This window comes from Tricharina praecox (genome assembly GCF_024521635.1).
Source record: "Tricharina praecox strain CBS 144465 chromosome Unknown BZA05scaffold_14, whole genome shotgun sequence".
Taxonomy (NCBI): domain Eukaryota; kingdom Fungi; phylum Ascomycota; class Pezizomycetes; order Pezizales; family Pyronemataceae; genus Tricharina; species Tricharina praecox.
In genome coordinates this window covers 592,359-604,650 of record NW_026250416.1, presented here as the reverse complement: position 1 = coordinate 604,650, position 12,292 = coordinate 592,359, and the positions used below count along the sequence as shown (strand labels likewise).

The following is a 12,292-nucleotide window of genomic DNA, read 5'->3' as shown; positions in this document are numbered from 1 at the left end:
TGGTATTGATCATAAAATACGACAACAGCTGCTTTTTCCTCAGGCCCTCTATTGCTTCTGGTGGGGCCTGGCCGAGCTTCCCCATGTACGTCACATCTTTCAGCTGGGCTCGGTGTGCATGATGTTGGTATTAGCGGAGGATTGGTTAGCGCGGCCAACCCCGCGACGCCCATACATACCTTGCTCGCCTACCTGAAGGCTGAAGCGCGAGATCGCCCGCCGCGGAACCTTATTCGTGCCAACATCTCAGGGCATCCAAAATCCGACACCTTCTTCACGTAGCTTATAAAGCTTTACACAGGTCATTGTTCAGCTACGGTCATAGAACCATGAATACACGGCTTCCCGTCCGCTCAGCCCGTCCGCTCAGCCCTAGTTAAGCATGGTATCGCCAGGTTAGTACTGCAGTGGGTGACCATGCGGGAATCCCTGGCACCGTAGTTTTTTCCCCTCCTGTTGATTTTTTTCCCCCTCAGCTTTCGTCTGTCAGACTCGCATTGTACCTGCTTTCCGGGTTTGGGGCTCTGTTCCTCAGTGTTTGTGGTGTTAGGGACCTCACATCGCACAAGAAAACGGCCCCGGTGTCTAGCAGCTCGGTACCGGTAGTTCCATTCTGTCTATGTGCCGTTGAGTACCAGACACTTCTTTACCAGCGGGAATACCGGTATTTGCGCCACGTGTTTATATCCCAATTCACAATTATCACTCAACCGATAACTGTTTAGCTCCGACATGAAGATTGAAAAGTGTTCGTTATGGACAGCCACGAAGGGCCTCAGGATCATATATACAAGAACATATTTCACTCTGAACGTTCGACACGCAATGCCTTGGTCACCACCACGAGCCATAATCCCCGCCTGCAAGCTCACTTCCCTCAGCAGTCCTCCTCCTCCGGTGCCTTCCTTCCGATCATTATGTGCCTGCACGCTACTATCAGCATCACAAAGCTTGAAAGTTTCATGTAGCCTGTAGGGGGAGAACTCACATATGGAAGTACCCATGTACGGACCGATCTCGCACCTCCTGCGCACAGTCGACAAATAGCTGCTTCGCCTCATCAACGTCCATGCCCAAAACCCGGGTGAGGAGGCCGAGGCCGTATGCTTCAAAACCGGTGTTAACCCTGATCACACATCAATAAACGCGGCACACGGAATGGGGGGAGGGAGGGACGGAGGGGCACATACATCACCGTCATCCACTGCCCCAGCTCCTTCATCTTCTTATCCGCCGGCCACGTGCCCAGGGGCAAGTTCTTGATGGTGACATTAAAATCATCGAACCCAGCGTCCTTAAACTCCTTCGCAAAGTCGCAATCGAGGCTAAAGCTCCTCTCCACGGTCTTGGACGCCTTATTGGCGAGCTCATAGAACCTCCACAGCGCCGTGTCCTTATTATACGTGCCATCGTCGCTAGTGAGATCGAAGCGGGGGCCCTCGAGGATCTCGAAGTACCCGCCGGGCCGCAGCGCTTGGTACGCTTGGTTGATGAGCCGCGGCCAGTCCTGGATCGACCCTGCCATCCCCCGCACGTGGATGTAGTCGAACTTCGACTCGAACGTCCAGTCCGACTCCGCGTCGTCGACGAAGAACTCGACGTTGGGAGGGACCCACCCCGGCTGGATGGGGGAGAGATCGGTCCCGAATACTTTTGCGCCTCGGTACGCGCTAGAGATTCCACTGCATCAGCCCGAGCCCCTCCCCCATCCACACGTACTCTAATCGAACTCACTCAGCCATATCAATAGCCCAAATCCCGGTGCCGGTGCCAATATCGAGGATCCTCTTTGGCTCCTTCAGCGGGGCGAGATGGAGGTTCCCGGCCAGAAGCAGCGAGTAGATGTGATGCATCATGTCGAGGCGGTCCTGCTCGGCCTCGTCGTTGGGGATCGCATACTGTCCCGCGCGGAACGCGTGGTACCGCCGTCCGTTCTCGTACTCGTAGTTGAGGATCGATGAGCTGATGGATGTGGCTTCGGAACCGAAGTCGCTGCTGCTCGCGTGGTCTTCGTACCCTGAGTCGCCGGCTTGCGAGTCTACCTCGAGCGAGGCGTCGACGGCGATGTTGGCGGCTGGGAGGTTGCAGGCGGGGGCGGGGGCGGGAGATGAGGCCATGGCGAGGATGGCGAAGATGACGATGACGGGGGGAGTCGGAGTTCGCTGATTACTACCGTATAATGCGGGGGCATATATACTATACTCCTCTTTCTCCTCTCTTCCTGCCACATGGTACACTCCCGAAGGAGCGGCAGGTGCGTTTCCACGCAATGCGCCCAGGAACCACTCACCCACCCACCCACACAAACGGATACCGGGAAGCCAGCGATCCCCTCAGGCTCCAGCCCTCGGGATGGCCCACACCAGTACTTAGCCGAGTTCGAAGCGGCCTGCATGCATAAATTGTCCCTCCCCGGAATTCGAAATTTCGAATCTCTGAGTTAGGCCCACTGTGCACGGAGACACACGACACGGGGACTGGGGACTGGCACATATCAAGGTGCACTTGTATGTATATGAGAGAGGCGAATAAGTATAGTAGATAGATCACTATGATAATCTCTAGGAAGGAGCTTTCGGTGATTTTTTCCAGGTGGTGGGCCTGGACTCTACGAGTCGGGGGCCCCCCCACTGTGTGAGACCTTTGGCATAAGCATAGCCAGTTGCGGGGCTCCATCGTGGGACACTGGCGCACCACGTGGTAGATTGATGATATGCATAGCATGCGGGAGATCGTTTCGGCCATCGGTGTGGAGCGGTGTGGAGCACGGAGCTGATATCACGGCAAAGTCACTAACTAGGCCACATTTGGTTTCTGAAGAATCATGGTACGTCACTAATCTCAGTTACTAGGCACGAAGGTCCGCATCGTTGATATGTAGCATCAGTGTCCTCACACATCCCTTCCTCCTCATCTAGTTGTAATATGTAGCGGCTAGTTACCACTTACCGCACCCATACCACCACATCTTCCTCGGCCCTTTCTTGAGGTTAGCAACTTTGATAGCCAGCACCTCACCGGGCACCACATCGACACCATTATCGTCCCAGATCTCTCCTGCAAACTCCTCAAACACCAGTCCCTTGATGCACCTCGCAACACTGATTACCACTCCTCCCTCCCACCACTGCAGCTCTGGCCCCAGCGTAGCAGGCGAATCCACAAACTTCATTGGCTGTGGCCAGTCCACGTCTCGGGCGACCACCTGGCCCTTAGCGTCGTAGCAGACGGCGAACACGACTGTCGGCTTGTCTTCGGGCACGACGGTGGACGCGAGGAGTGAAACCTCGTTGTTGCCGGGGACGGTGACGGAGTCACGGGAGAGGACGGCGGTGGTGGCGGAGTCACTTATGGTGATGTACCGAACCTCTACGCGGAGCCCTTCGGTGGGTACATGGCTAATGCTCGAGAGGGAGATGTCGATAGTGCTCTGCTTCGGCGGGTAGATATGAGGAGTGGAATGCATGGCCGCCTTCCCCGCCTTGGCGGTTTTATTAGCGCACAGGGCCTCGACCTTCGAGTTCGGCTTTGGATCGTTTGTGTGCCGGCGAGAGATGAGTGTGATCGGCCGCATCGCGCGCGATATTGCGTAGAACGCGGGCTTGGGTATATCTGGAAACGAGGTTATCGACCAAGATATTGCGGGCCAGACGTCGTTTAGCTGCCAGACGAGAGCGCCGCCACATTCCCTGGTTCCCCAGCGATGACGCCAACCGCGGAAGGCACAAGACAGAGCGTCGGATTGCACGAGCTGCGAGAGATAGACGATTTCTGCAATTGAGCTGTTGGTGATGCGGTAGTTCTCCAGGATGTAGGGGTAGAGGCGTTTTTCGAACGAGTGTGCTTTGGTGTGGTGTGAGATTGCCTCCGATTGAGGGTGGTTATCGGATGACGAGCCGAGAAGGTATGGGATGCCAGGGAGTGATGGAAACGACGGCATGCCGAATTCGCTGACGAAGCGGCCGCCAAGGTCGGGGTAACGCTGGTACGGTGCCTGGATTCCACCCCATACTAAGTAGAGTCAGCGACAAAGAAAGGGAGATCAGATGAGGAGATCCTACCATTCCACTGGTGGACATCGCCCACCGTTCGGTCTGTGCTGTCCTCGCCGCCAAAGGGCGATCCTGGCCAGTAGACCACACCGCTTCCACCCTCGCCAGCATCACCTATCAGCTCGCCCTCGTCGCCGTTGCATACCCGCTTGACAATCTCGGCGAACTTCTTCTCATACAGCCATCTGCTGGGAAACGGTTCCTCCCTCCACTTGTCCTCCGGCGCGTCCTTGTCATACCCCACCTCTTCATCCGCCACCTGGTAATCCTCATTGCTTCCCGCCACAATCACCAAGCTAGGATGCCATCGTAGCCTCTTCAAATTCTGATCCACTTCCTTTAGGATTGAATCGGCGAAGTATTTGAGATGTGCCGGGTAGTCTGCACATGCCATGAGGATATCCTGCCACACTAGTATTCCAGCCGTATCACAGATCTCGTAGAACTCATCGCTCTCATAAATCCCTCCTCCCCAGACCCGCACCATGCTCTGGTTTCCCCGCACCATCAAGTCAAGGAGAGCCTGTAACCTCTCGCGCGTAATTCTCGGCTGGAAAGAATCGGCCGGGATCCAATTGCTGCCGCCACAAAACACAGGGATGTTATTGATGCGAAAGTAAAAGGTCGTCCCACCGGAGAGGTTATCCCCATCCACCTGGGGGAGGGCGTCTTGAACCAGTTCCACCCGTCGCAGTCCAAACTTCTTGGTAACCGTGTGGAGGTGCGTGTTGCCGGAACAGAGTTTGAACTCAATCTCGTATAGATTCTGGGCGCCATGTGTGCGGGGGTACCAGAGCTCCGGCTCGTCGAGGGTGATGGTGGACATATAGACGTTCCGGCTGTAGGAGGTCAGGCTGACCGTCCGTTGCGTTCCGTTCGGCGAGGTGATCGTAGCGGTGATCTCGAGATCGTCGTGGCTGGTGGCACTATCCGTCTTCGTTCGCAGCCCTATCGTCGCCTGTTTCAGATCCGCCGTGAGCGTTGGGGTCACACTGACCTCCGAAAGCTGCGCCGAGTAAATATCGATATAGATTGGTTTCCACGGGCCACAGGTAACCAACGACGGCCCCCAATCCCACCCGTAATGATACTGTGCCTTCCGTACAAAGGGTCGATTGTAGTGTCCGTTCCAGCACACGCGTTTCCCGTGCTCCTCCATCAGCGCGTCCCCGCGCTTCATCGCCGAATGGAACACGATGGTGAGGACATTCTGCTTCCCCATCAACAGCACCGCGTCGGTAATATCCACCCGGTGCTCAAGGAACATATTCTCGCTCTCGAGGATGACCTTTCCGTTGAGAGACACGGTAGCGAAGGTATCCAGGCCTTCAAACACCAGTTCCGCCTTCCTTCCCGCGAGCGACGGCAGGGTGAGGAAGAACTCCGTCTCGAACTCCCAGGTGCAGTCATGGACCCATTGCACATCTCTCTCGTTGGTGCCGGAGTGGGGATCTGGGATTATTCCCGCACGCTGCAGGTCGAGGTGGATGTTTGTTGGTATTGGCACGGGGGAGAGCTTCGTAGTGTCTGTAGAGTCCGCGGCGAGCGGCACATCGGTCCAGCTGCCGCTTTTGATCTCGATGCGCTGTTTTGCCGAGATTCGCGAGCGCGGGGGAGGCGTCGGCGACACGGCGAAGCTGACCTGGCGGCGTTTCGGTGGCATGGTTGAGGGATGGATGGAGATGGATGGAGTCGACGCGTTGGAGGTGGTTGCGGGGGAGTCGTAGGGAGGTCCATCGTTCGTTAATATGTATGAACTGCCTGCAGCACCTATTTGGTTACTCGATTGACTGGGATCTCCCCATGTAACAGACGGCGCGACGCGAACACCGACCAGGTGAAGGAGAGGAGCGGGGTAAAATGAACTCGGTCCGTGGGGTATGTCACTGGGGTTCGCTACCTCTCCCGATCCCCCGGCGCCAGCCCAATCGGTTACTATGGTGGGGGCTGCATAACTACTAGTTGTGGTTAACCCGGTTTTCGCGACATGGCACGAGGCATTCTTCCAGGCACCAGAATAAGGCACGAGATTGAATCGTCACAAAATATCACGGTTCGGATAGCCAGCCGACTAGCCGCATATACTGCTCTCTTGAGAACAGTCCTAATTCAATTGACTCAATCCATAACGCTGTAGCTAAGCCCAGACGAAAGTCAGGATACCTATACATAACTTTATCACTGCTACTAGATACTCTAGACATGAACGTATTGCAGTCAAGCAACTCCCCCATGCCTCCCTTCCTCAAACACAAACTACCGTACATGGTCCCCTGGACCTATAACTTATCTGCAACGACTCAACCGCTACGTCTTCCTAGACCAAGTGACACACACGGGCCCACCGGCCACCGCCAACGAAGCCACAGGCGCATCAACGACCGTTCCATCGGCATCCCTCTTGAAAACAAACATATCCGCGCTCGACTGACCCTCGGTAATGAACCACTTCCCCTTCGGGTCGACGGCGATATGCCTGGGGGTCGAGACCTTTGCGTCAATGATCTCGAGCAACTCCAACAGACCCTCGTCCGTAGTCGAGTAGGTAGCGACAGAGTCGGTTCCCGTGGTGGCGATGAAGACCTTGTCGTTGCGGTTGGAGACGTAGATGGTTTCACCGTCCGGAGAGATGGCGATTTCGCCGGCGGAGGGCGTGGTCCATGGCGCGGCGCTGGTGGTCGACGGGGGAGTGCCACTGGTGGGTGTGGGGAGCGTCGAGATGGTTTGGACGAGCTTCAGCGCGATGCCCGCAGAGCTGTAGCTGACCTCATATACCAAGACGGAGTTCACTATCTCGCCGACGAGGTAGTAGTACTTGGGGGTCCCGGTCTTGGGCCAGAACATGCCGTGGCGTGGGCCGGTACCAGGTGTCACAGCGACAGGTTGGAGCTCGGTGAGCTGGGCACCGCTCACGCCGTAGATGCGGATGAGATCCGCGCCGAGGTCGGGCACGAGCACGTATTTGCCCGTGGCATCGAAGAGAGCTTGGTGGGGGTGGGGGGCTTCCTGACGCTCTGGGACGGCACCGGGCGCGGAGAGAGTATAGGTGAAGTCCTTCAGGAAGGTGATGCTGCCGGTTGATGGGTTGGCCGTGAATGCCGTGACACCGCCTCCAACGCTACATTCCGTTAGCATCTCGATGGCAGGGAGAAGTTAGGGAATGGAAGTTGAACATACTAGCTAGCTGTGACGATCATCTTTCCGTTCGGCGAGACGGTCATGCTCACGGGGCCGCCCATCTGGGTGGTGGAGAACAGCTTCGTAAGGGCTCCATTTGAACCGATACGGTAGGACGTGACAGCTCCCAACGAGTAGTTGCCTGAGGCCCGCTCCTCAACGGTGTACAGGATGTCTTTAGCCACGGGCGAAGTTTCCTGCCACGAGGGATCTGGGGCTGACGCCGAAGTCGACGAGAGCAGAGTCAACGCTCCCGTGGAGTCATTGAGGTTGACGCTGTGGATCTGGCCACCGTACGAGCCGACAAAGATAATGGCCGCATTGGCGGAGGCGGCGAGGGCCAGTGTAGTAAGGAGGGAAAACCGCATCGTGAATGAGTGAGTGAGGAGATAGTTTGTGATGGTTTGCAGAGGTTCCTTGAGGTGAGTTATCTTATAGGCAACAAAGGGACAGGGGCAACAAGGTCCAGACCAGGTGGCAGGTATGCATACGGTAGTCACCCCCCAATGGCCGCACAGCTCGGGGGTTCAACACGTTTTTTCCCGCGCCGCATCCCCGTCGGAACCCCAGCCCGAAGATGTCTCAGAATAAAGTATTTTAGGGCATCAATGCCCCATTTTTCAGATTTGTGGAGACGTCCCCCGCTCACCGGAAAACTACCTCAATAAACTCCCGGAAGACCAAGCGAGAACCCCGCCGTGATGATAGTGGGGTCTCGAGTACCTGCTCCATTTATTCCACCTATGATTTTTGCAGCGAAGCGAGCCGTCATCTAGCGATGTCGCGATGTTCTGCCATGCAGCAGCTCCCCTTGCAGCATGCGTGGCTGCGTTTCCGCATCGGATATCGGACTTCGCCCCGCCATTATTGCGATAGAGCGGCCTAGCCATGCGGTGAGCCACGAGAGGCGTGGTTTGGACAGACTTAACAAATATCGTGGCGATATACATCTAGCTTGCGCGAGCTCGAGCTACGGCGGTCAGCACAGCTCGAGCTACAGCGGTCAGCACGAAATTCCTCGTACATGTCCTACTGTTTCACTATGCCACGTCGTTGACTAGGACTCCCGGTATAACGGAAGAGCTACCCCGCGAAGTACCCCGGAGCAGGATAGGATTAAACGGGGGCCAACGGTTGATGTATAGTGGTGGTATTATGCGGGTGAGCAATTATCCCGTGAGGATTCAGCCGCGAAGACGAAGGTGGATTAGGGTTCTTGAGGTCCGGATTCTTGCATGGTCCGTCACTCGCGGTGATGAGTATGCGCATCATTGACTCTGGACGTCACGTCGATGTCAATAGTCCACCATAGTTCCGAGCCGACACCACTGGGAGCGTCCCACACTCTGCCATAGCCATAGCCGTGCCCGATGTCCCGCGTCTTCATGACGTCACGCCATCACGTCACCATCTTGACATGGCCTCCCTCCAACGTATAAGAAACAGCTCCTTCCGAGTGCTCAAACCTCACAATCCATTCAATGCTCGCACTCCGAAACATCCTCAGCAAACCTACTACTATCACCGTACCACTCACAACATCACAAATCCGCACATTCACGATGACTTCCCGCAAGCTCGCCGGCAGCGATAACCCTATCCACCGTGCCGCCGAAAATATCGGCGAGAAGAAGGACACCAATCCGAAGAACCCCTCGATCTTGTCGTCCGGAGGAGCCATTGGCCGGCAGTTCAACCGTTTGTCTTCCCTACCTACCTCCTCTTTCTGCCCATTCTGGAGATGATGGCTGCTGACTGGTGTGTACAGCCGATGGAACTCTCGGGTCCATCCCCCAGGCTATGGGCGGCCCCTTGGACAAGGACGGCATCATCGGATCGCAGTTTAATGCCGCCAAGGGAGGTATTGCCGGCACCGTCGAGAAGGCGGTTGATGGGCCTAGCCAGCCAGCGAAAGGGACAAAGTAGTAGGATGGTTCCGGAGAAGTGAGAAGTTTCGGCAAGGAAGTCGGGCTATGTTATCAGGAATCATTGTATGATATAATAATGGATAGGAAATGAAATTAGTCATTAATCTAGTAGGAGTGTACAGCGAGCTGTGACCGATATCCAGTATCATACAGTATCATCCAGGTCGATTTGAGATTTGGTTATGTTTTGCTCGATTTCCCCCAGTGCGGCGGTCAATGGACACTCCAGTATTGCTGTGAATACAGCGAGCTTGCGAGTGGAGATGTGCGCACCTTTTGTACGTTTCACAGATCTTAACCTGTATTTGGCATGCCGCTTCGCTCTAAGCCTAATGTCTCCCGCCATGCTCACAGACCACAGCGGCCTAGCAACTGCATCACCACCGACTCTCTCTTTCCCTACTTCCGTTGTATTTTTTTTCTTGTTCATTGACGCAGATTCATCATATTCATCCTTGCTTCGTTATCATTATCAGAATATCATTTGTCCCTCCGTATAGCGTCCGAGGAGCGAGTCTTCGACACGAAACCCCCGTCAGCGTACGTACACGAGTCCACGACCGAGCCCTTTCACCAGTTTCCTCACCTCCAGCAACCTTCCACCAGCCATCATGTCCACCGAAATGCGACGCGCCTACCTCGCCAAATACGTCGAGCTAGACGCCTACAACGCGCAGATGCTCGAGGGACTACAAGCGCTCGAAGATGCCGTGGGACCTCACTCCGCCGTATCCGGATCGCTCACCGAGCTGCGTAGCAACACGGACGACATCTGTCTCCTCAGCGAGTCCTCGGAGCGGTCTCCTGCGATCCTCGTGGTGCAGATGGAAAACGTCGGGGGCGAGCTGGGCGCAAAGTTCATGGAGGTGCTACATGTCACGTTTGGACAGCTGCCGGGCAGAATGGCCATCGCGGTTAGTGCGGCGTTCACGTTGGCGCAGAAGCTGAGGAAGACACCGGAGTGCAGACAGCATTTGACGGAGATGGCGCTGGTCTATTATGTCCATCATGTCATGGCGACGAGGAAGGCGGCGAAGGAGCTGGCGCATATTGGGCAGCAAATGGTTCAGGAAGTGTATGAAGAGAAGTGGGACAAGGAGACGGCGGCCTTGCTGGGGATGATGCTCAAAGAGGAGTTGAAGACAGGAGGAACACATATGGCAGAGTTTATGACAAAAATACTGGAAAAGGCATACGCTGGCAAGGCGTGCGAAGAGAAAGATGGAGGACTTGAGGAAGGCATGTCAGGGCTCGAGATCGAGCGAGAAGAAAGAGACAAGAAGGTAGAGGAGAAACCGACAACAAAAAGGGAAGAGGAGGAGAAGCGGGTACTTGATAGGCTGGGGTCAACTGTAAGAGGCGTTAAAATGAGGCAGATGCCGTCAAAATTCGTAGAGTGGTTCTCACCTATAGTTAACCTAAATGAAATGAAAGCGGAGGAGGATTTTGTGGAGGAGGATTTTATAGAGGACAAGGAGGTGGATGAGGATTTTATAAGGCGCAGGAAGGCAGTGGAGGAGCTAACAAAAGACCTCGAACAGGAGGAGTTGGATTGATAGAGGACGGGGAGGTGGCGGAGGAACCAACAGACATCGAAGAGGATGTAGAGACCATGGATGAGAACAACTGAGTTTGGCCGAGGAAGCTGTACGAAATTATACGATGTGGACTCTGCCCCGCTAGATACGGGGATATGAGTGTACAGGGAGTGCTGCTCGGCAAAGAGCATTGTCTAGAGTTTATCGGCATGCATACGAGAGCTTGCTAGGCGAGTGCTGCCTGAGTCCGAATTTATTGTCTTTTGTATAATATATGGTACTTCCTAGGTATGGCCAGGAGTTCCTATAATGAGGACGGTCCTACTTGGGTTACTGTTGTCTCATAGTTGAGTGGATGCTCTGCCCCCAGCTGAAGCGCCAGTACTTTGCTCGTACGTTCAAGTCCACCTTCATCTTGTTCTCGCCAGTCCGTTCATCATCGAGAAAGTCCGATGACCGGTGGGGGCAGAGCACCGACTGCACTCTAAGGACAACTAAAGCCGGCTCGAATGGGCAGCCGATCCCACGCCGAAGAAGTCTGAGGCCCGGGATCGCAGGATGCCCTTCCAAGTTTCAAGCCCACTGTCCGCATGCCACTCGCCCACCGCCGCGCGTTCGCGAGAGCCCCACAACCTGGTTCAATAGCTGCCGATCAAGCACCCCCTGTAAGACATCCTCCGATCGATGGACCCCAAGCGTATATTGGGCTGCTCTAGAACGGTTGGCCAACTGCAGGGCTGGCCGCCGTCCCCTGGAGGTTTTTTTGGATCTATGAGACTCACTAATCTGGGTGAATCAACGGCCCCTACTAGTAGGATACCAGTGGATGGGCTGATAATACCCCCACTGTCCGTTCTAATGCGCTGCCGGAGCATAAATCCTAGGTTATGTTTGCATTCGATCTGCTCGGACAATTCTGCCGGCAGCATGACAATCGCTTCGATATCCACGTCTGCACGGGGATGCTCTTTAGAGTATCTACATGATAATCCATCGGCTGGCTTGGTCCACATTTTCATCCAGCCGGGGATCTCAGGAATCTCCCCGATGTCCAGCTTTCGGTGATTCACGTCCATATGCGAACGGTGTTGGAGGTCGGCTTGAGAAGAAATTCAGTCCTGGGAATGCGATCATCTGCTTGAGCTGGAGATTCCGGATCTGCAGATCCGAATACCGAATGCCTGCCCCGAGTACATATCGTAACTGCTTGAGGTCTCGTGCCGCATATGTACAACGAACTCTCCCCCTGCACTGGCATATCCATTTAGAGTTGTGGATATACATGATCCTATCCGATCCAATGAACGTTCCTCGCCATCGCCAGCCGACTGTGGGGGCGATGCAGGGGCCTGCGAGCGTTCGGACTTCGCGAGTTCATCATGTATGTAGGTATGCTTTGGGGGCTGTTGATGCTTCTGGGTAATACTCGGTGCACCACATGTGATTCTTCTTCCCACGCTCTGGAAAAATCTGGGTTGCGCTGATATCCCTTGGCTCGTAGGACGGTATGTAGGATCAAGTTGGATAATTATTCTGCCGCGCCATCATGCTGACGATGTAGAGTATCATAGCACTTCAGCTGCCCTCTTCCTTTTGG

The 12,292-nt window shown here is 55.1% G+C and overlaps 5 protein-coding genes across 5 annotated transcripts; 1 reads left to right on the top strand and 4 right to left on the bottom strand.

Annotated features, from left to right (window-relative positions):
• Positions 1 to 711: 711 nt before the first annotated feature.
• On the bottom strand, positions 712 to 2,117 carry BZA05DRAFT_374447 (putative methyltransferase; the record flags this gene model as incomplete). Its single annotated transcript, XM_051481764.1, has 4 exons — positions 712 to 923; positions 989 to 1,126; positions 1,191 to 1,670; positions 1,735 to 2,117. 4 exons carry the CDS (start codon positions 2,115 to 2,117, stop codon positions 878 to 880), a joined length of 1,047 nt encoding a protein of 348 aa, XP_051338950.1. The 3' UTR covers positions 712 to 877.
• Positions 2,118 to 2,827: 710 nt separating this feature from the next.
• On the bottom strand, positions 2,828 to 5,847 carry BZA05DRAFT_474481 (beta-mannosidase). Its single transcript, XM_051488128.1, has 2 exons — positions 4,062 to 5,847; positions 2,828 to 4,011 (listed from the first exon to the last, which is right to left on the bottom strand). Exons 1-2 carry the CDS (start codon positions 5,713 to 5,715, stop codon positions 2,939 to 2,941), a joined length of 2,727 nt encoding a protein of 908 aa, XP_051338949.1. The 5' UTR covers positions 5,716 to 5,847; the 3' UTR covers positions 2,828 to 2,938.
• A 306-nt stretch (positions 5,848 to 6,153) lies between these two features.
• Positions 6,154 to 7,628, bottom strand: BZA05DRAFT_62425 (Lactonase, 7-bladed beta-propeller-domain-containing protein). Its single transcript, XM_051488501.1, has 2 exons — positions 7,230 to 7,628; positions 6,154 to 7,170 (listed from the first exon to the last, which is right to left on the bottom strand). Exons 1-2 carry the CDS (start codon positions 7,595 to 7,597, stop codon positions 6,360 to 6,362), a joined length of 1,179 nt encoding a protein of 392 aa, XP_051338948.1. The 5' UTR covers positions 7,598 to 7,628; the 3' UTR covers positions 6,154 to 6,359.
• A 1,071-nt stretch (positions 7,629 to 8,699) lies between these two features.
• BZA05DRAFT_374437 (uncharacterized protein) lies at positions 8,700 to 9,244 on the top strand. Its single transcript, XM_051481763.1, has 2 exons — positions 8,700 to 8,927; positions 8,998 to 9,244. Exons 1-2 carry the CDS (start codon positions 8,711 to 8,713, stop codon positions 9,153 to 9,155), a joined length of 375 nt encoding a protein of 124 aa, XP_051338947.1. The 5' UTR covers positions 8,700 to 8,710; the 3' UTR covers positions 9,156 to 9,244.
• Positions 9,245 to 10,076: 832 nt separating this feature from the next.
• BZA05DRAFT_400120 (uncharacterized protein) lies at positions 10,077 to 10,952 on the bottom strand. The gene is made up of 2 exons (XM_051483863.1): positions 10,565 to 10,952; positions 10,077 to 10,507 (listed from the first exon to the last, which is right to left on the bottom strand). Exons 1-2 carry the CDS (start codon positions 10,884 to 10,886, stop codon positions 10,224 to 10,226), a joined length of 606 nt encoding a protein of 201 aa, XP_051338946.1. The 5' UTR covers positions 10,887 to 10,952; the 3' UTR covers positions 10,077 to 10,223.
• Positions 10,953 to 12,292: the final 1,340 nt, after the last annotated feature.

Excerpts from the sequence above, each read along its gene's own strand:
- BZA05DRAFT_474481 (XM_051488128.1), bottom strand. The coding sequence starts at position 5,715 with ATGCCACCGAAACGCCGCCAGGTCAGCTTCGCCGTGTCGCCGACGCCT. Across the intron at positions 4,012-4,061 it reads CGATGTCCACCAGTGGAATG|TATGGGGTGGAATCCAGGCA; the intron begins GTAGGATCTCCT and ends GACTCTACTTAG.
- BZA05DRAFT_62425 (XM_051488501.1), bottom strand. The coding sequence starts at position 7,597 with ATGCGGTTTTCCCTCCTTACTACACTGGCCCTCGCCGCCTCCGCCAAT. Across the intron at positions 7,171-7,229 it reads ATGATCGTCACAGCTAGCTA|CGTTGGAGGCGGTGTCACGG; the intron begins GTATGTTCAACT and ends AACGGAATGTAG.
- BZA05DRAFT_374437 (XM_051481763.1), top strand. The coding sequence starts at position 8,711 with ATGCTCGCACTCCGAAACATCCTCAGCAAACCTACTACTATCACCGTA. Across the intron at positions 8,928-8,997 it reads CATTGGCCGGCAGTTCAACC|CCGATGGAACTCTCGGGTCC; the intron begins GTTTGTCTTCCC and ends TGGTGTGTACAG.
- BZA05DRAFT_400120 (XM_051483863.1), bottom strand. The coding sequence starts at position 10,886 with ATGCTCTTTGCCGAGCAGCACTCCCTGTACACTCATATCCCCGTATCT. Across the intron at positions 10,508-10,564 it reads TTCATTTAGGTTAACTATAG|TTGACCCCAGCCTATCAAGT; the intron begins GTGAGAACCACT and ends CGCCTCTTACAG.